Source organism: Dendropsophus ebraccatus, chromosome 13 (assembly GCF_027789765.1).
Source record: "Dendropsophus ebraccatus isolate aDenEbr1 chromosome 13, aDenEbr1.pat, whole genome shotgun sequence".
NCBI lineage: Eukaryota > Metazoa > Chordata > Amphibia > Anura > Hylidae > Dendropsophus > Dendropsophus ebraccatus.
In genome coordinates this window covers 17932006-17958161 of record NC_091466.1, presented here as the reverse complement: position 1 = coordinate 17958161, position 26156 = coordinate 17932006, and the positions used below count along the sequence as shown (strand labels likewise).

Sequence of the window (26156 nt, the reverse complement as noted above, 5' to 3'; positions counted from 1 at the left end):
TGAGACGTCCTGTCAGCGGGTCAGCACCAGGAAATCAATTGATTTCTTCAGCAGCCAAAAATAATGGCACCGCGGACCAGAGCCTGACGTGCCTGTCGTAGATGGATTACATTTGCAGGTTACAATCTTGTAGAGCAGTACTGTCTAATTCCATGGCTACATCTAAGCAGAGCTCATGTTCCCCTGAAACCACACATTACACATACCCCAAGTTTCATTCTATTGCAAAAACGTCTTTAATATTAGGGTTTCAAATAATATAACAAAATAAACAAAACGGCTGCAATATCCAGTGTCCTGTGTTAAAATGTCAGTTTTAGGCACAGCGTTTTGCACAACAGACACGCACAGTGCGTTCCTCCAGTATGCCAGCTTCTCAGAGATCTTGATCCCAGTGATGATGCAACAACTCAAGGTTTTCGCTCTGCTCCTCAGGAACGGAGGAGAAGAGACTCCTGCAAAGTCCGTCACGCAGGAGTACTAGGTAAACATTACCTCAGTCAGTTAAAAACCACTACCTGGAAAGAACACTACTTCAATATGAAGCAGGCAGACGCCACCTAGTCTGGGGTGGCATAGTGAATGCGTGTTTTGGAGACAAAGCCCTCGTCGATGTGTTAGTGGTTTTACTAAGTTTCTGCTTCCAGCAGCGTCCCGGGATTCTGAAAGTTCCTCCAGTCTGCTGTCTCATGAAGTCCCAAAACATATGCAGGATATTTGGTGTAGTCTCACATCAACGGAGCTGTGATAAGTAGCCATCCAAGTCCTAGATGGGGGAAAAAAAACAAAACCACAGTATTAGCAAGGCTCTCGCTTTCTGGTATCTATATGAATGGCAGAATACAACCAGTGTAATAAAAAGGATTGTGAACACTGTAATTCTAATCACTGAGCATGGATACTGAGGAGGGTACAGAGGCTGCAATCCCTCTATAGTATTACAGGTATTGTACCTCATGCAATGTGGTCAGATTACACCTACTGGGAACAGGTGTCAGAAACTAAGTATCATCTTAAGGGTGCGTTCACACCTACAGGATTCGCAGCAGATCTGCAGCAGATTTGATGGTGTGTTCAGTTATTTAAATGAAATCTGCTGCGGATCTGCAGCAAAAAAGCTGGGGATCCGGTTAAGTGTGAACGTACCCTAAGGTTTTACACTACGAGTGACCTTTGTAGGAGGATAAAAAAATGAGAATATACCGGCAGCAAATGCAGAGACGTGAGGGAACAAAGAGCCATATGTTTCTCATTTCTGCATAGATGTACACAGGCCTGTGATTTGCAGGATGAGTTAAACTGGTAAAATCCACCAGACTCTGGTATGTTCATAATAATTCATTGATGAAAGGGGTTGTTAACAAAAAAAAATGTTCTATGAAATGAATTGCTGGCAGAAAGTGCCAGAGATTTGTAATGAATTCTATAAAAAAAATCTCCATGTCCTGCAGGAAGTGGTGTATTCTTTCCAGTCTGACACAGTGCTCTCTGCTGCTACCTCTGTCCATCTCAGGAACTGTCCAGAGCAGTAGCAGATTCCCATAGAAAATCTCTCCTGCTCTCCAGACGGAAAAGAATACCACTTCCTGCAGGACAGACAGCATCTGATAAGTACTGGATCAGATTTTTTTTTTTTTATTACAAGTAAATTACAAATCTCTGGCAACAGTTTTATTTAAAAGAAAGTTTTTTGGTGAACTATCCCTTTAATTGACGACTTGTTTTAGTAGAAAAGGAACAAAACAAACAAACAAACAACAAAAAAACACAGCCGTTCCAAGTTATTTGCATATTTAATTACTGTATTATGCGATAATAAAAATGTGAATTTCATTCTACAGGTCTGTGTAAGTGCTAAAATATGTACAGATTTTTTTCCCTAAGATTTTAGTACTTTAGAGCAATTAAAAAAAAAAATAAAAAAAATAAAAAAAAAGACTTATGGAGAAAAACTCATCTTGGTGCTACTATATTCAGAAAGATGCAACTTAGGGTCCTCCCCCTGTTGTGAAAGGAACATGACTTTGTTATTCCCTGTCCTGTGCATAGGAGAGAACTTTGAAAGTTGGATGTACTCTGGACACGGACTGATGCACCCTGGGCAACCAAATGACCGGGGCGAGGCGAATCTCTCCATACTGAACAGTGGAGAGCGTACAGGACCAGATCATTGGACAGAATCTTATGTATACAGATTTAGGATTATGTTCCATTTATAATTTGTCTGCCATCTTTTATTCCTCTGATGCACTTAAAGCGCAACTATAATTTCAGTAGCCAAAAAATGAAATTCCTCAAATAAAAAGCCCATGTGTTACCCTTTAAAAAGAGCCCTAAACTGCGTTGATAGCGTATACTCTCGCTGAGATATTCCCAGTTGTTTGGCTCAGAAGAATAAATGATTTTTTCTCCTGGCTGAGAGAAAGTGGGCGTGGCCTGTCCCTCATCTTCCTGGCTGCGTCCCTCCATTCACTGACCAGCACCTTAGCAGATGTATCACACATAGCAGGATCAGATACAGCCCCAGCATACAGTATCACAATGTAAGATTAGATACAGAGCCCCAGCAGATGGTATCACACACAGTGGGATTAGATACAGTCATCTGCTCTCATTACACTGTAGGATAATGTCAGCCATGGAGGTGGGGGCACCTGCTGCAGACATCTGATAGTGAATGTTATATGTACTATGGAAGGACTAGAGCTGTGTTGTGCTGGGACTTGTAGTCCTCCCCTCAGTGACTCACCCACTCTCCCTCATGCAGCACATTGGAGTCATGGCTGGCATGTCCCCCCTGGGTGAAGCACTGAGTACTTGTCCCTCCATCCAGCTCTTCCCCTGCGCTGCTCCTCACACACAACACCTTCAGCTCTGCTTAGTCACCTCTGTGAGGGGAGGAGGGAGAACGTGCTGCTAGGAGGTGGGGGAGGAGGTTTTGCTTATGTTTCTCTCTGTGTCAGGGCTGTTATCTGATCCTCCTGTCACAGTCCGTACACTCAGGACGGATCTCCAGGGAGGCGGGAGTGTCCAGCAGGAATGCAGAAATAAGTCTCATCACATTGCACCAACTCTGCTTTAAAGGACAACTCTGGGCAAAAACTTATTTTTTAATATGTTATTACTTATGGAAAATTATACAAATTCTTAATGTACATTAATTATGGGAAATGCACATATACTGCTATTCCCTTAAAGTGACACTGTCACCTCCATTACTCATTTTTCAATCTTTAAAGATGTGTGTAACCCGCAAATAGCTCTCTGCATACCTTTTTGTTGTTTTTTTTTTTTTTTTTTTTCATGAGGCGGGTTGCTGAGAAATTGTAACTTTGCCGAGTGTCTTCTAGCGCCACTGGGCGGGGCTTAGTCCCTGAAGCGCCACATAGCCCCGCCCTGTACATCGCCATTGACCCCTCCCCCTTGGGCACGTCATATGTCCCAGACGCCGCTCAGTCTTGAGTACTCCAGGAAGACGGTGACGTGCGCGTCCACATCCCCCCTGCGTCTTGCGCGTGCGGGTCCATCATGTGCTGCGCAGGCGCAGAAGGTGATTAAGGGGTCAGCCACAGCCGGGTTATACCAGCCGCACGTGTGCGGGTTATACCAGCCGCACGGTCCCTCGGCGTCCCTCTGCCTCCTGAGCCCTCGCTGCGGCTGTGAAACTCTTCTCACAGTCAGCAGCGAGGCGCAGAGATAGTGCGCAGACAGCACTGCGGCGGTCCTTTTCGGCGCAGTGCAGGTCAGGCGTCGCAGTGCTGTCTGCGCACTATCTCTGCGCCTCGCTGCTGACTGTGAGAAGAGTTTCACAGCCGCAGCGAGGGCTCAGGAGGCAAAGGGACGTCGAGGGACCGTGCGGCTGGTATAACCCACGGGCTGTCCAACCGCACACACCACCCGGCTGTGGCTGACCCCTTAATCACCTTCTGCGCGGCACATGACGGACCCGCACGCACAAGACGCAGGGGGGATGTGGACGCGCACGTCCCCGTCGTCCTGGAGTATTTAAGACTGTGACCGGCGGCTGGGACATATGACGTGCCCGAGAGGGCGGGGTCAACGGCGATGTACTGGGCGGGGCTATGTGGCGCTTCAGGGACTAAACCCCGGCCAGTGGCGCTAGAACACACTCAGCAAAGTTCTCAGCAACCCGCCTCATGAAAAAAAAAAAAAAAAAAAAAACACAACAAAAAAGGTATGCAGAGAGCTATTTGCGGGTTCTTTAAAGATTGAAAAATGAGTAATGGGGGTGACAGTGTCACTTTAAGTAGATAAGGCAGGCTTCAGATTCTGTAAAAAAAATGCGACGTCATGAATTAGTAGTATTTTCCATGGTGTTTCCAGCAGGGGGCGCACTATATGTAAAAGTCTATGGCACTGTGTTGTGTCTATGGAAGTTTATGTAATGTAATGTAAACTGTGTCCTTGTAAAAAAGTGTCCTTGCTCCCCAAAGTATTCCATAAATGTAATCAATTAGTACATTTGGAGGGCACTGAGCAGGGAGGGAGAGAAGTGCCTGTGCATCTAACTACCTCCCCACTCTCTCCCTGCTCGGTGCTGGCGGACACACACACTGTACTACTGCTCCCATCATCTGCTCATAGTATGAGCAGATGATGGGGGAATAGTACCAGGGCTATCCCCATCACCAGCACCCCCTGCTGCCGCCGCACTGCAATTCCCATCCCCTGCCAGGGACTGCAGAGCTCACCGCCAACCCCGCGTCTTGTCCACTTGTTCCCCGATGTCACCCGATTTGCGGGGGGTGACATCAGGGAATGAGTCGGCAAGACGTAATGAAAGTGGCAAAATATATATAATTTTTTTTTCCCCCCAAAAATGGAGTCCAAGCTTACAATGTGATTTTCACATCCATGTATGATTTATCAGAGGATCATTTAGCAGGATTTCCTTTGAAAGGTTAGATACATTTTTTTAATGGAGATCTCTATGTAATTATAATTTTAATAATAGGATGTGCAGCTCAGAAGTCTCCAAGCTTCATGTCCATGCTGGGTCTACTTCATGCTCTCAGTCATGATGAGAGTACCAGCTCCTGGAACCCACTGCCATGTCCCAATGACTGAGAATAATGACGACACTAATTGTCTGTCTGCACATCATTATAACAGGAGATGCTTACCTTGGCTATGTTGCCAGTATAACCTGGTACTGATGCAAGGTGACTTTCTTGTTGCCACATTCCACTTAGTTGACGTTTTAATATGAGAACATTTCTGAAAACAAAGAAGTAGTAAATCATTGGTGGTGAACCATTCCCAATAGCTGTATTTAGCCAGGGCTACGACAACTGGTAGGTACATACATACTCATACTTATAATTGGATTTTCTACTCCTCTCTATAGAGATCAAACTAGGACTGGGCTGACCCTCAGTTTTTCCATGAACTGCAGCCCTGCAGATCATATATCAGGCATTGCCACTCATACTTAGGGACTGAAATGCAGTAAAGGCCTGTGAATTATCCATTAGCGTAATACTAGAAGACACCTGACTTTTCACATACAGAAGGACTACGTCTAAAGAGCAGTCTTGGTACTTACTCATCTGATGACTCTTCTGAGCTTGCAGACAACTGCGTCCACCATTTCTTCACAATCGCCTGGAGCCAATTAAGACCAACGATGACATATCTGCAAAATCAATAAAGACATGCTATTCCAACAATTCTTGAACGTCCCCTGCCCGCCATGACAACTGATCAGTACGCTACAATTAAGTCCTGGTAGAGAAGCCTGGAGAAGGGATATGGTAAAATAACAGCACAGATGACGTAGTCACCACTGACCAGACTATCTAGGGATTGTTAGCAGTAACATACAGCCAGCACCTCCTAAATATGTATCTCCGTATATGTAGCTCCGTATCCCAAAATGCTTCAGCAGTTTTACTTTTGTGGCAGATGTCAGCCTAGTAGTTGGTGACAACACAAAAAAATATTGCATCATCTCACTACGGTTTGGCCAGGACTTTCACCTATCACTAGATGGCACCACAGCATGATAGTTATACCAACCATGGTTACACAAAGGATCACAATAAGGGTAGGTTCACACTGCGTTTTTGCAATCAGTTTTTTTTTCATTTTCTTTTGCAAAAAAAAAAACAAAAAAAAAAACAGATTAAGGGTACAAACACACTTGCCGGATCCGCAGCGACCCCTCGCTGTGTATTTGCAGCGAGACTCGCTGCGGATCCCGGCCCTATACTTTCAATACCAGACAAACTCGCAGCAGGGATGTACATTTTGTCTGCAGCCCGCCCCGTTAACCCCCTGGCCGCTGGACACTATACATTACCAGGTCCCACTCCTGCTTCCTCCGGCTTGCTTCGGCGGTTCCCGGCACGTCCTGCCCGGCCAATCAGTGCGCTGCAGCGCACTGATGTGCCGGGAACCGCCGAAGCAAGCTGGAGGAAGCAGGAGCGGGGAACCGGTAATGTATAGTGTCCAGCCGGCGGAGGGTTAACGGGGCTGCGGACAAACTCGCAGCACTGCTGCGAGTTTGTCTGCCACTGAAAGCATAAGGCCGGGATCCGCAGCGAGGGAACTCGCTGCAGATCCGGCAAGTGGGTTTCTACCCTAAAAACGGATGGAAAAACGGATGCATTAGTGTGCATCCGTTTTGATCCGTTTTTCCATTGACTTCCATTGTAAAAAAAAAAAAAAAAAAAAAAAAAAAGGATCCTTTTTTTAACGGACACAAAAGTAGTGTCAGCTACGTTTGTGTCCGTACAAAAAAAAACTGATTTTTTTTTTTTTTTTACAATGGAAGTCAATGTAAAAATGGATCAAAACGGATGCACACAAATGCATCCGTTTTTTTCATACATTGTTTACAAAAACGGATTGCAAAAACGCAGTGTGAACCTAGCCTTAGAGATAAGCGAACCTCGAGCATGCTCGATTGTTCGGCATTTGATTAGCGGTGGTTGCTGAAGTTGGATAAAGCCCTAAGGCTATGTGGAAAACATGGATATAGTCATTGGCTGTATCCATGTTTTCCAGACCTTAGCGCTTTAGCCAACTTCAGCAGCCCCCGCTAATCAAATGCTGAACAATCGGGTTCGTTCATCTCTAATCACAATAAAGTTGTATTCACATAGACATTGGAGGCTCCACTCAAAACCTCCATTGTAGAGTCTGATGCAGAATTCGATGAGTAGCGCAATGGCACCCAAAAAACTCCATTAGGTCAGACAATGCAATGTTTCAACCTTCATGCTGATAAAACCTGCATGAAGGTCGAAATGTTGCATTGTTTGTCCTGGATTAGATAAATTAAACTTCACTGAATTCACCGCAGATGCTGCAGGACTCTTCCATTACTTATTCTGTGATTGTTAAAAGGAGGAGAAACAATCACCCCTGTAATATCTTCTCCTCTATATCTAACAGTACAAGATCCCTCACCTATCTAAATATACAGAGCTAAAAATAGTTTGAACTTCATTTTGCATCTGACTTGTGAAGAGAACAAATGACACATAATACCATCAGCACTTGCAAAGCAGCGACCGTGAACAATGAATCTTTGTAACAGGATTAGGAGCAACAAATATAACAAGGAGCACTCACTCTTCAAATTTACTATTAAGCAGGGATTTAACCAGGGGCAACAGATCAACGCAACAGCCGATGGAGACAGAGGCCTTGTCTTCTTGAAGGCTGAAAAAACAAACATAGTATAAAAATGTAGTACTAGACCAGTGATGGCTAACCTTGACACTCCAGCTGTTGCAAAACTACAATTCCCATCATGCCTGGACAGTCAAAGATATGGCTTTGGCTGCCCAGGTATGATGGGAGTAGTAGTTTTGCAGCCCTTTGTATCCGGCAATGCTAGGGCATGTCATACTATGGTACGTATTTTTAGCATTTGACCTACACTAAATGAATATGATGAATGCAAGAAAACTTATTGTTACCTGTTTGTGAGGACTGGAAGACAATCTGCTATTACCCCTAGATCTTGCATCCTGGTGAGATAGAAATAGAAAAGGTCATTAGAGGTCAGAGTCATGTCTGTTTCCTGTAATCAAGTCATATACAGTAAGATGTCTCACCAACCCCTATAGTCAGGAAGACGTCACATCTATCAGAAGCAGTCTCAACCGGCCAGTGCTTGTAGTGTAGGGTGTATCCACTTACACGTGTAGCCAGAGGGTGCTCTGTGCCAATGTTACAATGTACCATCCAATGCTGTGACAATGGCCATGACATTGTATGATCTGTTGTACAGCAGACTCAAACTATGCCACAAACAATGAATCTGATTGCAGGAACAGAGCTACATGCTGCTCTATTCTTACAATTACATGGGACAGAATAGCCACTGGAGCCTCTGAAAACCTGTTAAGCGAATGTACCATCAGTACATTCGCTTTAGGTGTTGCACATGGATAGAACGGCGCCAGCACTGTTCTTTTTATTAACCGTGGCCCGGCCGGGGGTGATGAACTGAAGGCTGGCGGGCCCGCCCACATTGTGAGGCCCGCCCGCATCTACGATACAGCAGTATTGACTCTAATGGAAGCACGTCACAGAGGGGCGGGAGTTACCTCCCACTGGGTGTGGACTGGCCCGTCTCCAGTGCTTCACGGGCCACGGGAATAGAATGGTGTCATACTCTGGAACCGGGCCGCGGTTCAAAAAAAGGACCACAGCACCGACTTTCATGCGCCGTTATTTCCATATGAAACACTTAAAGCGAATGTACAATCAGTACAAGAAAAGCAAGGCACCTTTGCAATACACTTATGTAACATACAAGATCACTGGAGCAAGCACTATTCACTTTAAGGGACTGTCTTACAACAACTCCCCCCTGGCTGTCAGTGCAAACAAACATCATAGAGGTAACTCCTATAATTCTGACCCCCATCTATTAGCCAGAGCAGAGACTTTATTAAACAACCACCCATTTATTGGAAAGGGAATCATGTAGTGGCCTCTGATGGAAGCCGTGAGGAAATTTACAAACTTTCCCCCTAGAAGTGTTAAGGGGCAAAGCCCATATGCTGAAGCATCTTTCTCCGTACTCTTGGTGAAACCATCCCCTTGTAGAAAGCAGATACAGCACAAAGATATACCTGACTAGATAGGCTACAAGTTCATTGACGCTGCGCTTCCTCCAGAATGTAAGAGCTACATTTAGCCTGAGGTTTCGGCTGAAGAGAACCTGCGCCATTGTATCATGATCCTTGGACACCTGGAAACAGATAAGGACAGACTGACCACCAAGAAATTTCATACAAGTAAAACTAAAATATATCTAGGTATTTTCCGGCGTATAAGATGACTTTTAACTCCGAAAAATCTTCTTAGACGTCGGTGGTCGTTTTATATGCAGGGTATGGTCGCCTCATGCGATGGGGCAGTTCAAAAATGGCCCCATCCCCACCGTATGGGGCGACCACTACAAAAACAAACAAACAGTTAACTCACCTGGGGCCGTTCCCAGCGCAGGCAGTGTGACGTCTCTTCGGAGAAGCTCTAAGACGCGCGGCTGCTGGGAGAGCTTCGGAAGAATGACAGAGGCTGCGGAAGTACCCAAAGCCTCTGCCATACTCCAGTATCTCTCCTGGCAGCTGAGCGTCTCAGAGCTTCTCCGATGAGACGTCACACTGCCTGCACCCGGAATGGGACAGGAGGTGCGCAGAGGTTGGGAACGGGCCCCAGGTGAGTTAACTGTTTGTTTGTTTTTTATTTAGCTGCAGTTAACCCCTGCCTGACTGAAGCAGGGCTGTGGTCAGGCAGGGGTTAACATTTTCCGGCATATAAGGTGAACCCCTGACAATCTTCTTGAAAGTCAGGGGTCATCACAGTGTGGACAGGGTACTGTTGCCCAACCACTCTCCACCTGGGATAACACAAAATAAGGTCACGGGACCCACAACTAGGACACCTTGACAGATTGGAGCTCGAGATGTGGGACCATCACTAAGATCGCAATTGACAAATCTAGTCGTTGGGGGATTACAAAAAATGGCTGAATTCTTTCATTGTGGGGTATTACAACTCTGTTCATTCACTTAAAGTAGGGATGGGGAATCTTCGGCCCTCCAGCTGTTGCAAAACTACCATTCCCATCATGACTGGACAGCCAAAGCTTTAGCTTTGGCTGTCCAGGCATGATGGGAATGGAAGTACCCCATCCCTGTCTTAAAGTGTCACTGTTGTCAAACTTTTGACATGTCAGAAGTTTTGTTAGGTCCAAAACGGCGTGTTCAGACCTGTAGCAATTAGGAGAAGAAGCGGAGAGAAGACCACACTGCAGCGCATCCAGAGGAAAAAAAAGTTTTGGACTTATAATGAAGTTCTATAGAGCCTGACTACTTCTTACACAAAGCGGGGAGAGGATACTAATCCACCTGTATAACCTATTTAAAGGGTATTCCCATTACCTAAACTCCTGTTAGCTTTTTCTTGCATTTCCCCATCCCCTATTTTGCTAAATAGCAATAGGCCCCTTGGGCCACATTCACACACACAAGGTGCAGATCGTTGCTGCAGAATTCTGCACCCTGTAATATGCCCTTCTATTATACTAATCTCCAGTTACACACTATGGAGAACCATAGTGAACCAATCAGTGAACATGGCCCACTATTAAGAGCTGAAAAATAAAAGCCTGTCTATAGTTTGAGAAGCCAGATTAGATTCCAGCATAGGAAGAACCATTCTTTAGGCTGGCAGTCTGTTGCACTGTGTTCAGTCTAGTATCAGGACATAGGGTTATTATAGGGGATGTTGCTCTGTGCAGAAGTCATACCTCTGCAAAGAAACTGCTGTACTTTGAGGAGGCGCCTTCGGTCTGTGGGGAGCTGGAGTCACTGGAGTTCAGGAGGAAAGTGTGGCGGTCATTCTGGAGCTTCTCGTGCAGGTTCCCTGCCGCAATCTCATTTTCCTTATTGGCCATGTCACAGCCCCAGCCTTTCTGAAGCTGCTTTCTTCTGTACGCGGGGCTCAGTGCCTGGTGGGGGGCTTTCCTCTTGCACACCACCACTTTGTAAAGCTGATCACTGGTTGAAGCTTGCCGACCCGGAGTTCTGCAGAATACATGAAAGAGTATATTTATATCTATGACCCCCATCATCTGCACAGACAGACTATGATGGCCTGAGGCTGAACTCCGTTCCCGGCAGTCATACCCCCACCTGTTATCCTCTATACTATAGCATAGGGGATAGTGTGAAGATAAAATCAATGTTTTCTAAGGGTGTATATTACAAGCAGTACCCACTGCTGACAGCACAGTTTACGTGTCCATGACATCTGCTATGGTGACAAGAACACACCCAGTTAGTACATAGAGGAACGCTCAAATGTGGGAAGAGGTTAGTGGTTTTACTACAAGATTCCAAACTTACCTGTTCACTACAGATACCGACTCTTCCTGTGCAATTTTACCCTGTGAAACACAGAAGAGGATTAGTCCATAGCAACTTATATCACTTTATTATGTACAACTTTACAAAGAAAAGTGGTGGGGGGGGGGGGGGGGCGCACGTGTTTTACCCTCCCTCTAATGCTTCAGATCCAGGAGGTGGATGGAATTATGCTGCATAGTGGATAACTAAAATTAACCTCTGCGGGCAGGGGTTATAGCATCTGTGCGCCTTAAAGGGGTACTTATGGCAGGAGAGCATTATGTTTTATTTTTTTTACTTTGACCAGGGAGGGGGTGGATGTAAGCAACGATGTCCACGTTCACAGATGGGACCCCGCTAGAGCCGCTGAATAGGCTTGAAACATCACTTCTCAAGCCACGTTCTAGACCAGGAAGCGCCAGGAGACCGGAGCGGCGTATATAGGACCTGGCGCTGGAACTGGGGACGTTAAGTGGATGTCGTTGCTTTCATCCACCCCCTTCCTGGTCATAGTAAAAAAAAAAAAATAAAGCCCTCCTGCCCGAAGTACCCCTTTAAAAAACATTACAGCCATCAGTAGTTAAACCACCTCAGCCATCTTGTGTCTGCGTACTGGAGTGATGTGATGGCATCTGTGGTGACGTCACATGAGTGGAAGCAGATCAGCAATGACTGGTTACCACCACAAGGTAGAATTATACCTTTATTACAACAAGGGGAGATGGTCTGTACCTCCTTCATGTTCTGCTTAGCTGCAGCAGAGATCCTTTTCCTTGGGTGGTCATTGGTACAACCCTCGTCTAGGTCCCGCTTCTTAGCATCACTGGCTTCAAATGCCATAATCCCCAGATAGTCTGCAATCAGAAAACACAAGACATGAAAGGTGAGACTGTGTGCGTCCCTTGCCTAGGCCAGCCCCCAGCTCAACGTCCTCAGATGATGTTGCTTCCTCGGCACCTGACATGCAGTACGCAATGAATTCCCTTGCCGCACGCACATCAGCAAGTGATTCATTCCATATCTCTAAATGGTCTCTGCACTGGGCTCACACTCTGCGCTGGCGTACAGAGAGAACAGGATTTAGACTAGGTTGTTAGGACGGGGGAGGGCTAGTGACAGGAGGGGTGGGAATTAGCAACGTCTAAATAGGCGAACCAGGATGGGAGTTGTAAGATTTCAGCTGCATATGTGCCACAGCCGCACCAGGAGGAGAGGTTTGCTAGGTGCTGGAGTACCTCTTTAGGGTGCCTTCACACCTACTGTAAATCTTGCTGTGAGTCTGGCAGGTCCTGGCAGTTCCCTGCCACTACATACTCGCAGCGTGTATGTAAGTCTACCGGCCCCTTAACCCCTTCGGCTCCCGCCCCGCTGTGTCTGTATATATGTTACCTGTCCTCACTGTACGGGGTCCGGCGTCCTGCTCTCCCGCCCAGCCAATCAGTGGCTGCGGCTGGGCAACACACTGATTGGCCGGGCGGGAGAGCAGGACGCCGGGACCCCGTGCAGGAGACAGGTAATGTATATACAGAAGGGGCCAATCAGCCGAAGGGGTTAAGCGGCCGGCAGAATTACATACACGCAGGGGTCGTTCAGACAGCTGCGAGTATGTAGTGACAGGGAACTGCCAGGACCTGCCAGAGTCGCAGCGAGATTTACGCTGCGAGTCGGTAGGTGTGAAGCTACCCTTAACGAAATGAATTTTTGTTTGAGTTCAAGAGGCTATAGCGCTTTGATTTCTTCACCTACAGAGTGATAGGAGGTATTTTTTGCTACACAAATTCTACTTTAGGGTGCCTTCGTACCTACCGGATCTACAGCGGATCTCACTTCGAATCCGGTATCAATTCACCCCTATGATAGCACATATTCGCAGCGGGATTGACATCCCGCTGTGAATATGTGCTTTAACTCCCTGGTGCCCGTAGCCCCGCCTTCGCAAACCTCCCCCCCGCCCCATCAGCCCACCCCCAGCCCGCCACCGCGAGCATACAGTACCTGCTCGGCGGCGTGGCTGCAGTGAGGCTGCCGGCTCCGGTCCCGCTCAGATCAGCTGCCTCACTGCAGCCGTACCACCGAGCAGGTAATGTAAGCTTGCGGCGGCGGGCCGGAGATGGGCTGATGGGGGGGGATGTGGCCAGGATGGGAGGGATGTGCCGCCGCTGGGGATGGGGGAATGCGGCGGCGGGGCTGCGGGCACCAGGAAGTTAAAGCACATATTCACAGCGGGATGTCAATCCCGCTGCGAATATGTGATATGTGCTATCATAGGGGGGAATTGATACCGGATCCGCAGCGGTTCTCGCTTCGAATCCGCAGCGGTTCTTGCTTCGAATCCGCAGAAGTGAGATCCGCTGTGGATCCGGTAGGTGTGAAGGCACCCTTATATTGTCACACTGAATTGGTCCATAAAATATGCATCTTTAAAGAGGACCTGTCACCCCCGGGCCGGGGTGACAGGTTCCCGACCCCCCGTTACAGCCCCCTATACTCACCTGATCCCGCTTCCTGAGCCGGTCGGGTCACGGAGATATCAGCTCTCTAAGCCCGGCACGCGCGCTGACAGGAGAGTCCGACGCTCATAGAGATTGAATGGGGAGACTCTATGGGCATCGGACTCTCCTGTCAGCGCGCGCGCTGGGCTTGGAGAGCTGATATCTCCGTGACCCGACCGGATCCAAAAGCGGGACCCGGCGGGAGTATAGGGGGCTGTAACGGGGGGTCGGGAGCCTGTCACCCCGGCACGGGGGGTGACAGGTCTCCTTTAAGCTGTTCGCCATATGGTAAAACTGACATGTTGCTATAGTCAGTACGATTACGATACCCAATTTATATACCTTTTATTTTATTGCTTTAAAGTTTTTTTTTAATTTTTCAAAATTAACAAATATGCCTAAAATTGCTCTATTCTGACCCTTATAGTGCTTTTCTTACTTCTATGGGGATATTTGAGGCACCATGACTGGTACTTTTTATCGGTACCTCTCTTGTGTATATGCAACTTTTTGATCACTTTTTATAAAATTTTTGTGAAGGTGAAGTGACCAAAAATCTGGCGAGTCCCCCCCCCCCCCATGCTGATTACTGTGTGAGATCAGGAATGGAATAATTTAATACTTCGGGCGATAGATCGCAGCCATACTAAATATGATATAACCTTATGGGATGGGATTTCTCAAATGCTTACATTTGCTCATATACTTTGATTGCTCATAGGGATCAATGCAGTACATATGTACTGCACTGATCAATATTAGGAGAAGGGGACAAAGAAAAAGTCTGTAAAAACTAGGACTCGATCTAGAGCCAACAATTCCAACAAACTAAGTAATTCGGGAAGTCCCACGGTAAAAGAGGTGACCAAGACCCCAGGGGGAAACAAACATCCCATGTACAGATGAGAGACATTTCCAGAAGGCCAGAAGTAGGAGACACACGAAAGCCACCTGGAGTCTGCACTAAAAAAAAAAAAAAACAACAACAAAAAAAAAAAAACACCTGAAATATTCACAGAGGAAAAAAGGTATACTTCCCTATAGTGAAGCATGGGGGGGGGGGGGGACAGCTGTAACATTAGCTCTGTGAAGTCATCATACATACTGAGCCTGACTGTTTCCTCTCCCGTCTTAAAGTGGTACTCTAATTTTATTTCACAACGTATCACTAGGATTTAGTACGCGCAATAAGGGTCTGGCCTCTCAGACCTCCACTGGTGTGGAGTAGGGAGAGATTGCGGACACTTCAGCCTTATTCTAGGAGAGCACTGCAGTACAGGGGACTTCTCCCAACCTGCTCTACAGCTAAAAAGAAAGCAGGAGATGCAGATTGTAAGTTTTCACTTTCCCTGCTTGTCCCTCTTTGTGTGACATCTCCATCCTCCTCCTCCTCTATTCCTCTGTGCTGCTTTACATTGCTTAGTTTTACTTTCCTTATTGCTTCGCCTGCCATGCTCCCCTATTCTCCTCTAGCTTCTTCCTTTACTCACAAGGCAGTACACATCCAATAGCCAAACATCTATTTTAAAACACTAGCATATACCTTAAAGGGGTATTCTGCTCAAACATAACATTTGATATGTTGCTGCCCATGGCGAGACTAGGGGCGCTATTCCACGGGACGATTATCGTTCGCATAATCGTTCCAAACGATCGCTATTACGAAAGACCTGAAATCGTTCACCCATTTACATGGAAAGAATCATTACTTATGATCGTTCTTGCGGTCGTCTTGTCTTCGCTATTGCGTTCGTCACTGCTGCGAACGACTTCTTATTAAATGCGAACTATTTGCAAATGAGCAACGATAAAAATAGGTCCAGGACTTATTAAACGATCAATGATTTCAGTCGTTAATCGTTAACTGCTATTTAACCGAACGATTGTTTAGATTTGAACGATTTAACGATAATCTGAACGATAATCGTCCGGTGGAATAGGGCCCTAACAATTCCTTGTATACTTATCTATTCAGTCTCCTTCCCTCAGTTCTGAGCAGCTGCTTTCTGCTGAAGACACAAAAATCTGTTTGTGTGAGCCTCTCTGTCCCCCCTCCCTTCTGAGAAGTCAGGGGGGGGGGGGAGGCTGGGAGATTGCTTCTTGAGTACAGAAGGAGGCTTTTTTGGCTGATAAAACCTATTACAGAGTTTCTTAAAATCGCTTATACTACTGATTTCTGCAATAAAAAAAAAATATGACAGTTACGCTTTAAAGGGGTAGTCCACCCAAAAAATTTTTCTTTCAAATCAACTGGTGCCATAAAGTGCCAGAGATTTGTAATTCACTTCTATTAAAAAATCTTAAGTCTTCCAGTACTTATCAGCTGCTGTGTGTCCAGCAGGAAGTGGTGTTTTCTTTCCAGTCTGACACAGTGCTCTCTACTGCCACCTCTGTCCATGTCAGGAACTGTCCAGAGCAGTAGCAAATCCCCATAGAAAACCTCTGTTGCTCTCTAGACTGGAAATAATACAACTTCCTGTTGGGCATACAGCAGCTGATAAGTACTGGAAGGCTTGAGATTTTTTAATAGAAGTAAATTACAAATCTCTGGCACTTCATGGCAGCAGTTGATTTGAAAGAAAATTTTTTTGGGTGGACTACCCCTTTAAGTTGCTTAACTGACTAATCCTTCCAGCATTACAAAGTTACAGATAGGGACTTGTTTACATCAGCTGTCTCTGAAGGGAGGGGGGAGACAGAGAAAGGATCACACACAGATTTTTATTCTCTTCAGCAGAAAGCAGCAGCTCAGAACTGGGGGAAGGAGACTGAATAGATAACAAGTATGGAAGGAATTGTTAGTCTCACCATAAGCAGCAACCTACAAAAAGTCATGTTTGAGTGGAACACCCCTTTAACCCTTTGAGGACCAGGCCCACAGCGCAGCCACACACAGCCGCTGTCCACAGCCGCCGTCCAAATAAGTACAAATAAACACTGAGAGGATGCAGCGTTGGCACAATCACTATGGCCCCTTTAAACAGCTGATACACCTGGGGTGCCAGGAGTGGGATCTAATACTGATGGCCTTATTCTGAGGATACGCCATTTATTTTACAGGCTCTCTAACCCCTTTAACAATGATTCCTAAATAGACAACACGTCAGCCCCTACCACCACCCCCTATGCAGGAACTATAGCACAGCCCTAGGTGCTCCTGCAGCTCCTTACACGGACTGATCCAGCTCTGCTGTGCAGAACAGTCATGGTGACATAGCGCTACCACTTTATTCTCAGGATCCAAAGGTTACATCCCCACCGACACCACAGCAGAGGCTTATACCCCTGACCTGCCATCAGTCATAGGGATGGAAAACCTCTACAAGGGTGTACAAGCACTTAGTAGGTTATGTCTCCCATTATTCAGAAGACAAATGTAATATCTACATACTTTGGGACTTAAATGGTTAAAGCCATAAAGACTGTACTAAAGCCTATTTATATTTCATGACCTGTGACGGGAAAAGATGTACATACAGTATTATAGCTGGAGATATAGCAGCTCTGTAACCTTAGATAACTGGAAAATCATTTGGAGCAAGAATAAGGGTCCTATTACACGGGCCGATCATCCTATCTGCTAGATACACGGCCCGATAATTGTTTAATAATCGTTTCCAATGTCCTTGCAGCCCTTGCTTAAACAGTATACATTACCCATCCAGGCTGCAGGGCTCCTCTTGCGGTCTGTATCTCCCCGGGTCCCGCATGCTGCAGCTTCAGAGCGGCCTGTCTGAGCTGACAGGCTGCTCAGCCAATCACTGGCCGAGACCTCAAGAGGAGCCCTGGAGCATGGATGGGTAATGTACAGTGTTTGCAAATCGTAAGCCGTGCATCGCTATTACACGGTGCCCGACGATTATAGGTCCAAACCTAAATCAACGATCAACCGAGGTTGTCTCTATTACACAGAGCGATAGTCGTCCGGATGGGGCCGATTCAGACGATTATTGCTCCATGTAATAGGGCCCTAAGACTTCTACTGCAGGGAACAAAGCCCTAACACTGTCCGTTACTATATACACTGGGGTCTCCTCCATATGGGGAACAGGTTTAAAGCGTTACTGTCACTTTAAAAATAGTTCACACTAGGTAATGATTGGTGGGGGTCACCAGACCGATCAAATAACTTGACGTGTGTGTGACAGGAAAGGTTTTGTTCTGTTTCTTTAAAGTGGCAGTCACACTTTAACCCTTTCAGATGGCCAATGTCAGTCATTAGCTCCAGGCGTCTGCTGCACACAGTAACTAACTCTCGTTGTCTATGGAATGGGCTCACCCCTTCACGTCAGACCCTGCGGCACGCAAGATGGAGCCAGAAGAGCAGGGGGCATTATTAGTTCATGGGGGCACCTCTGGGGGCATTATTAGTACATGGGGGCACCTCTGGGGGCATTATTAGTACATGGGGGCACCTCTGGGGGCATTATTAGTACATGGGGGCACCTCTGGGGGCATTATTAGTACATGGGGGCACCTCTGGGGGCATTATTAGTACATGGGGGCACCTCTGGGGGCATTATTAGTACATGGGGGCACCTCTGGGGGCATTATTAGTACATGGGGGCACCTCTGGGGGCATTATTAGTACATGGGGGCACCTCTGGGGGCATTATTAGTACATGGGGGCACCTCTGGGGGCATTATTAGCTCATGGGGGCACAGCGGGGGATCCTACATACAGGGGGCACAGCGGGGGATCCTACATACAGGGGGCACAGCGGGGGATCCTACATACAGGGGGCACAGCGGGGGATCCTACATACAGGGGGCACAGCGGGGGATCCTACATACAGGGGGCACAGCGGGGGATCCTACATACAGGGGGCACAGCGGGGGATCCTACATACAGGGGGCACAGCGGGGGATCCTACATACAGGGGGCACAGCGGGGGATCCTACATACAGGGGGCACAGCGGGGGATCCTACATACAGGGGGCACAGCGGGGGATCCTACATACAGGGGGCACAGCGGGGGATCCTACATACAGGGGGCACAGCGGGGGATCCTACATACAGGGGGCACAGCGGGGGATCCTACATACAGGGGGCACAGCGGGGGATCCTACATACAGGGGGCACAGCGGGGGATCCTACATACAGGGGGCACAGCGGGGGATCCTACATACAGGGGGCACAGCGGGGGATCCTACATACAGGGGGCACAGCGGGGGATCCTACATACAGGGGGCACAGCGGGGGATCCTACATACAGGGGGCACAGCGGGGGATCCTACATACAGGGGGCATCCCACATTCCTACTCGCTTTACTGCACATAACACCAAACAGCGCAGTTACTTTAATAGCCGACAGGGGGGAGAAAGGAAAGGAAGCTGCTAGAAATGTGCGGAGCCTAAATTGTTTGTCTCGCAGGTTCTGAAGAGATGAAACGTATCTGGAAGGAATCATCATGGAGGATGGAGAGGAAAAGGGAAAGTGACGCCTCAGATCAAAGAAGACATCACCCGTGAGTCACTGTATGACCGTTTTCTTATTTTGTAGAACATTATTTAGTAGGGGTGCCCCGAGGAAATTTTTTTTTTCCGAGGGGTGCTACCCAGTTTTTACTACCCATTTACATCAATGGGTCCACAGCAAACCCTCTACTGCAGATTAACTGCAAACCCAGTAAAGTCACGGAGAGCAATATCTGCTGCACATGTCTGTGTTATCCAGATTCTGTCACTGACTCCTATAGCCAGGAAGGTGGGTGGGCCGTCCTTATATACTGTATACCTGAGGGAAACCTCAGAAGACTGCTATGTAGGGTTACGTTCAGTCTTGTGGTGACTTGTATCTGCCCATACACATGGCAGGACGTGGGCTCTGACAATATGAGCTGTATGGTGGGAGCTCCCAACTCCCCGCTCAGTCCTTTCATCACATGTGCAGGGTAAATGCTTCTCTCTACCTATGCTGAAAACAGTCAGGGCATGATGGGGGTTGTAGTTTAGCACAGACTGGGAAACATTGAGGCTGGCGGGGTCTCTCACTGCCGCCCTTAGGCGTTCTGTATATTACAGCAAGTGAGTACAGATTTTGTAATACAGATTATCGGCCGCGGGAACATTTTGTGCAACACTACTGGCTGATAATCGGCCTGTGTACAACGATCAGCTGAGGACAGGGAAAAACCACCAGATCCTTGGCTGATCGTCAGTACAGAACACGGCCGTCAAACTCAGGACCTCCAGCTGCTACAAAACTAATTCCCATCATTCCTGGACAGCTAAAGCTTTGGCTGTCAAGGCATGATGGGAATTGTAGTTCTGCAACAGGTGGAGGGCCCGAGTTTGACACCCCTGGTTTCGAACATGCTCCAAAATTTCTCATCATCGGCCGCTCATCTTCCTGTGTAAACAGAGTTATGTGCGGCCAATAACAATAAAGGAAAACTGACAGCACAAATATACATATATCTGTGCTGTCAGTTTCCAGATCACACAGTGCATACTTACCTAGGGAGCTGCTGCTGTGATCTGGCATCCTCCTATTCGGCTCTCCCATCCAGCTGATGCATCTTCAGGCCTCACCTTCTCCAGAATGATTGACAGTTGGAAGAGGCGGGGCCTGAAGATACAGCAGCTGGACGAGCGGGTGAGAGAACAGAATGCTGGATCACAGCAGCAACGCACTAGGTAAGTATACACTGCTGCTTGTGATCTGTAAAATGGCAGCAGAAATATATACATATCTACGCAGTCAGTTTCCAGGGCTCCATGAATGATACAAGGATTGTTCGTGCAGCTTGACCGTTACATGTGTCGTGCCGTGTAAAGGCACCACAAACAAGCATTCGTTTAGAGAACCTCCATGCCCAACAAATCTCTGGGTCTAAAAAAAGGAACTTAAAGGGGTACTCCAGCGGGGGGAGGGGCATTTTTTTCCTGGGACCTGAGAGGAGGTGGCTGAGGGAAACGACGTCCACTCACCTCCCCGATTCCAGTGGCGGGTCCTGCATCACAGCGCTCTGGTCCCCGATTCCCGGCCGCTTCCTGGTGCGACGTGACATCAGCCAGTCAGTGACAGAGGCGGGATCTGGGCGGACTTGAAACGGATCCCGCCTCTATCACTGAGTGGCTGAGTGAACCTGAGACGTCACGTCTCGGGCCCGCGTCAGACACCAGGAAGTGGCCGGGAACCAGAGCGCCGCGATGCGGGACGCTGGAACCGGGGAGGCGAGTGGACGTAGTTTCCCTCAGCCACCTCCTCCCCGGTCCCAGGAGTACCCCTTTAAAGAGAATGTCTTTGCCCCCTATCTACAGGAGGAGGGGGCTGTGGGTCTAACTTCTGTACCCCGCGCCAATTTCCATATTGGGCCCTGCTGGTCCTATTCATTCTTCTGGAGCTGACAAAAAGCCTAGTTCATTGCGCTTCCAGGCAGTCCATAGGAATGACTAGAGCCACTGGTCCTGCGGATAGGGGAAAAGGGAATTTTTCCTGGACAACCTGTGGACCACATCTATGCCGAGATCACTCAGCCATCTGCAGCACAAGACTCCATGACAGAACGTATAGGTACTATAGACTACAGGAGTAATGTATAGCCATGTGATGCAAAAAGTCAGTCTAGAATGGAAAAGATGGCAGCCACAGGTGACGGCTCACACACTGAATATGTACAAAGCACAGCGGAAGCGCAGCATGGGGACTCAATGATGGAGAGGTCAGGCAAACTGGACACCCCCCACCCCTAATTACCAGAGAGATCTCTTGTCTATAAAGTGCAGGGAGATAGACAGAGGGCAATGACAGCGACCATAGCACCTAACCACAGCACTCAGTTATATTTACATGTGACATTGCATCCTGTACCGTACTCCAGAGCTGTAATCACTATTCTGCTGGTGGGGTCACTGTATACACATTACATATCCTATATTATACCCCAGAGCTGTAATCACTATTCTGCTGGTGGGGTCACTGTGTATATACATTACTTATCCCGTATTATACCTCAGAGCTGTAATCACTATTCTGCTGGTGGGGTCACTGTGTATACACATTACTTATCCCATATTATACCCCTGAGCTGTAATCACTATTCTGCTGGTGGGGTCACTGTGTACATACATTACTTATCCTGTATTATACCCCAGAGCTGTAATCACTATTCTGCTGGTGGGGTCACTGTGTATACACATTACATATCCCGTATTATACCCCAGAGCTGTAATCACTATTCTGCTGGTGGGGTCACTGTGTATACACATTACTTATCCCATATTATACCCCAGAGCTGTAATCACTATTCTGCTGGTGGGGTCACTGTGTACATACATTACTTATCCTGTATTATACCTCAGAGCTGTAATCACTATTCTGCTGGTGGGGTCACTGTGTACATACATTACTTATCCCGTGTTATATCTCAGAGCTGTAATCACTATTCTGCTGGTGGGGTCACTGTGTACATACATTACTTATCCCGTGTTATATCTCAGAGCTGTAATCACTATTCTGCTGGTGGGGTCACTGTGTACATACATTACTTATCCCGTGTTATATCTCAGAGCTGTAATCACTATTCTGCTGGTGGGGTCACTGTGTACATACATTACTTATCCCGTGTTATATCTCAGAGCTGTAATCACTATTCTGCTGGTGGGGTCACTGTATACACATTACTTATCCTGTATTATACCTCAGAGCTGTAATCACTATTCTGCTGGTGGGGTCACTGTATACACATTACTTATCCTGTATTATACTCCAGAGCTGCACTCACTATTCTGCTGGTGGGGACACTGTATATACACATTACATATCCTGTATTATACCCCAGAGCTGTAATCACTATTCTGCTGGTGGGGTCACTGTGTATATACATTACTTATCCCGTATTATACCTCAGAGCTGTAATCACTATTCTGCTGGTGGGGTCACTGTGTACATACATTACTTATCCTGTATTATACCCCAGAGCTGTAATCACTATTCTGCTGGTGGGGTCACTGTGTATATACATTACATATCCTATATTATACCCCAGAGCTGTAATCACTATTCTGCTGGTGGGGTCACTGTGTACATACATTACTTATCCTGTATTATACCCCAGAGCTGTAATCACTATTCTGCTGGTGGGGTCACTGTGTATACACATTACATATCCTGTATTATACCTCAGAGCTGCACTCACTATTCTGCTGGTGGGGACACTGTATATACACATTACTTATCCCATATTATACCTCAGAGCTGTAATCACTATTCTGCTGGTGGGGTCACTGTATATACATTACATATCCTGTATTATACCCCAGAGCTGTAATCACTATTCTGCTGGTGGGGTCACTGTATACACATTACATATCCTGTATTATACCTCAGAGCTGTAATCACTATTCTGCTACCGCCCATACATCGCACACAGACACTATCCCCCACATGAGGAGCGGCACCGGTGACCGGCATGATCCGGCACAGCAGCCGCGGCCTCCTCCTCCTCCTCCCCCGGGCGCACACACACCTCAGCAGGCGCACAGCCCGCACTGCTCCCGGCCTACCCCGGCAGTCTCCGCCCCGCAGCAGCCGCTCACCCCGGCAGTGTCTTACCGGCTCATGGCCCGGCCGTACGGTCACTGACGGCCCCTGTCCCGCTCTCCTCCCGCTCCAGACACCGCGAGAGAAGTTCACTATAAAACAAGCAGACGCTTCCTCCTGTCAGGACGCTGCGCCATTCAAACTGCCCCGCAGGGCATTCTGGGAAAGCAGCAACCGCTGTCAATCACACCCTTACCTCAGCCGCCTGCCATTGGCTTACAGTGAATAAAGGGCGGGGCCAGCGAGCACTTCGAGCATTACGTAAGGGAGAGCAGGCGTAAAGTTTACTACAGTCATGTGACCGGGCGTCACGTCTCTGTACGTACAGTTCTAGCAGCTCTTCAGCGTTTAGAACGTTCCGGAACGTGACGCGTCCGCTTGCTGCATAGAACTCTATAGCATTGACTTCAAACATGTGGTTTTCCAGCAGTTGCATCATGGGAGTTGTAGTTTCGCAGCGGCTGGACAGCCACAGGTTGGGCAACACAGCTCTATGCTCCATACGTTTATATTGAGAGCTATGGGCTGCAGTGAGGAACAAACCTGACTCCTAGTTCGGTCACGTGACTTGTCCTTGTTTACGACACTTATTTTCCACCTCATATATGTTAGTTTTTTTTTTACAGATTATATATGAGAAATAAAACACAATGGGGGAGATTTATCAAACATGGTGTAAAGTGAGACTGGCTCAGTTGCCCCTAGCAACCAATCAGATTCCACCTTTAATTCCTCACAGACACTTTGGAAAATGAAAGGTGGAATCTGATTGGTTGCTAGGGGCAACTGAGACAGTGTCACTTTACACCATGTTTGATAAATCCACCCAAAAGACTCTTAAACTCGCAGCTTTTCATAGTTTCTCAACACCTCCCCACTGCTAAAACACCTCTCACAGAGCATGCCCACAACACTCCCATGCCCATCGTTCAGACAATTCAAAGATACCCGATCCTAAACTTTTTTTTTTGCTTAGAAATACCATGTTGTGGGTATTGTAAAATTGAAGTGACCCTTTAAAGTGGATCTATCATCGACGTCATACAGACCCCCATACAATAGGCTGTTACTTAGTAGTTACTGAGGCTTGTGGGGCACATGCAGCAGTCATCTCACGATCACAATGAAATCTAAATCAGGATGGAACCACTGACAGATGACGAATGCAGCTTATGTCCTTCTGCCTGCTCAAAGACCTCTTACAGAGCATGCCCACAACAGTATCCCATAGAAGCCACAGTCATATTCTGTAGGAAAGAGTTTGGCCTGTAGCTTAATCAGTGTGGAATCAATGGGGCAGTAAGGGTCCTATAACACGGAATGATAATCGTCCGAATCGTCCGATTATTGTTCAGTGTAATAAATGATCGTTGTCATCGGCTGATCGTTCATTTAGGTTCAGACCTATAATTGTCGGCCACCAACTGTGCACCGCTACGTGTAACAGCGGTGGGCGGCCGGCGGCTAATGATTTGCAAAAGAATACATTACCTATCCATGGTCCAGGGCTCGCGTGCTCCAGTTTCAGAGCGACCTGTCTTAGCTGACTTAAAGGGAACCATTCACCCCGTGGCCCCCGGCAGAAACTGACATACAGTGACTTAAAGGTCAATATACTTACCACATCGCTTCCGGTCCCGTCCCGGATCCCGTTGTTGACACGGAGAAATCGACGATTCTTCTTCTCGCACCCATTATGGTAATGAGCGCTGCCGGGTCCGAAGTCCAGCCTTCTCCCCGCCTCCGACACTTGATTGACGCCGGGTCCTGTCCTCCTCGTCTTCTTTCTTCTCGCCGGATCCCACGCAGGCGCCGTGACAGTCGTTTTCGGCGCATGCGCAGTTCACAATTGCAGCTGCTCCGCAGCGTCATCGTTTACTGCGCGTGCGCCGATTGGCTCAAACATGTATACTGTTTACCGCGCAGGCGCAGAAGAGGTGACGAGACCATCGCAACGGCGCCTGCGCGGGAATTCGTCTGAAGACTGAAGACGTCAATCAAGTTCCAGGAGGCGTGGATGGGCGGCGACGAGAAGAGGACCTCATGAATAAGTTGGACTCGTCCGTCGTTTCCTATGGACGTTGGACTCATCTCAGCTCATTACCATAATGGGCGGGAGAAGAAGAATCAGCGATTTCTCCGTGTCAACAACGGGATCCTGGACGGGACCGGGAGCGATGTGACCTTTATTTCACTGTATGTCAGTTTCTGCCGCGGGCCACGGGGTGAATGGTTCCCTTTAAAACTTCCTAATATACATGTAAATAGATTTTTGTGGACAATCCCTTGCGTTCACACTATGTATATTTCAGTCAGTATATGTATATTTCAGTCAGTATATTTCAGTCAGTATATGTATATTTCAGTCAGTATTGTGGTCCTCATATTGCAACCAAAACCAGGAGTGGATTAAAAACACAGAAAGGATCTGTTCACACAATGTTGAAATTGAGTGGATGGCCGCCATTTAATGGCAAATATTTGCTGTTAGTTTAAAACAACGGCTGTTATATTAAAGTAATGGCCGTTATTTACTGTTATATGGCGGCCATCCACTCAATTTCAACATTGTGTGAACAGATCCTTTCTGTGTTTTTTATCCACTCCTGGTTTTGGTTGCAATACTGACTGAAATCAACTGACTGAAATATACGTAGTGTGAACGCAGCCTTATAAGTTATAAGAGAAGAAGATAGATTTCCTTTAAGATGGTGGATGACTA

At 47.3% G+C, this 26156-nt stretch overlaps 1 protein-coding gene across 1 annotated transcript; it reads right to left on the bottom strand.

Moving 5' to 3' along the window:
* Nucleotides 1-212: 212 nt before the first annotated feature.
* KATNBL1 (katanin regulatory subunit B1 like 1) lies at nucleotides 213-23590 on the bottom strand. Its single transcript, XM_069949966.1, has 10 exons — nucleotides 23447-23590; nucleotides 12126-12247; nucleotides 11394-11434; nucleotides 10796-11072; nucleotides 9114-9232; nucleotides 7950-8000; nucleotides 7600-7689; nucleotides 5567-5656; nucleotides 5145-5238; nucleotides 213-766 (listed from the first exon to the last, which is right to left on the bottom strand). The coding sequence occupies exons 2-10, from the start codon at nucleotides 12231-12233 to the stop codon at nucleotides 734-736; spliced, it is 903 nt and encodes a 300-aa protein (XP_069806067.1). The 5' UTR covers nucleotides 12234-12247; nucleotides 23447-23590; the 3' UTR covers nucleotides 213-733.
* Between the last annotated feature and the right edge of the window lie 2566 nt (nucleotides 23591-26156).

Coding starts and splice junctions, on each gene's coding strand:
- KATNBL1 (XM_069949966.1), bottom strand. CDS start 12,233: ATGGCATTTGAAGCCAGTGATGCTAAGAAGCGGGACCTAGACGAGGGT. Junction 11,435..12,125: donor CTAAGCAGAACATGAAGGAG/GTACAGACCATC, acceptor TGTGTTTCACAG/GGTAAAATTGCACAGGAAGA. Junction 9,233..10,795: donor ACAGCAGTTTCTTTGCAGAG/GTATGACTTCTG, acceptor ATCTGTTTCCAG/GTGTCCAAGGATCATGATAC.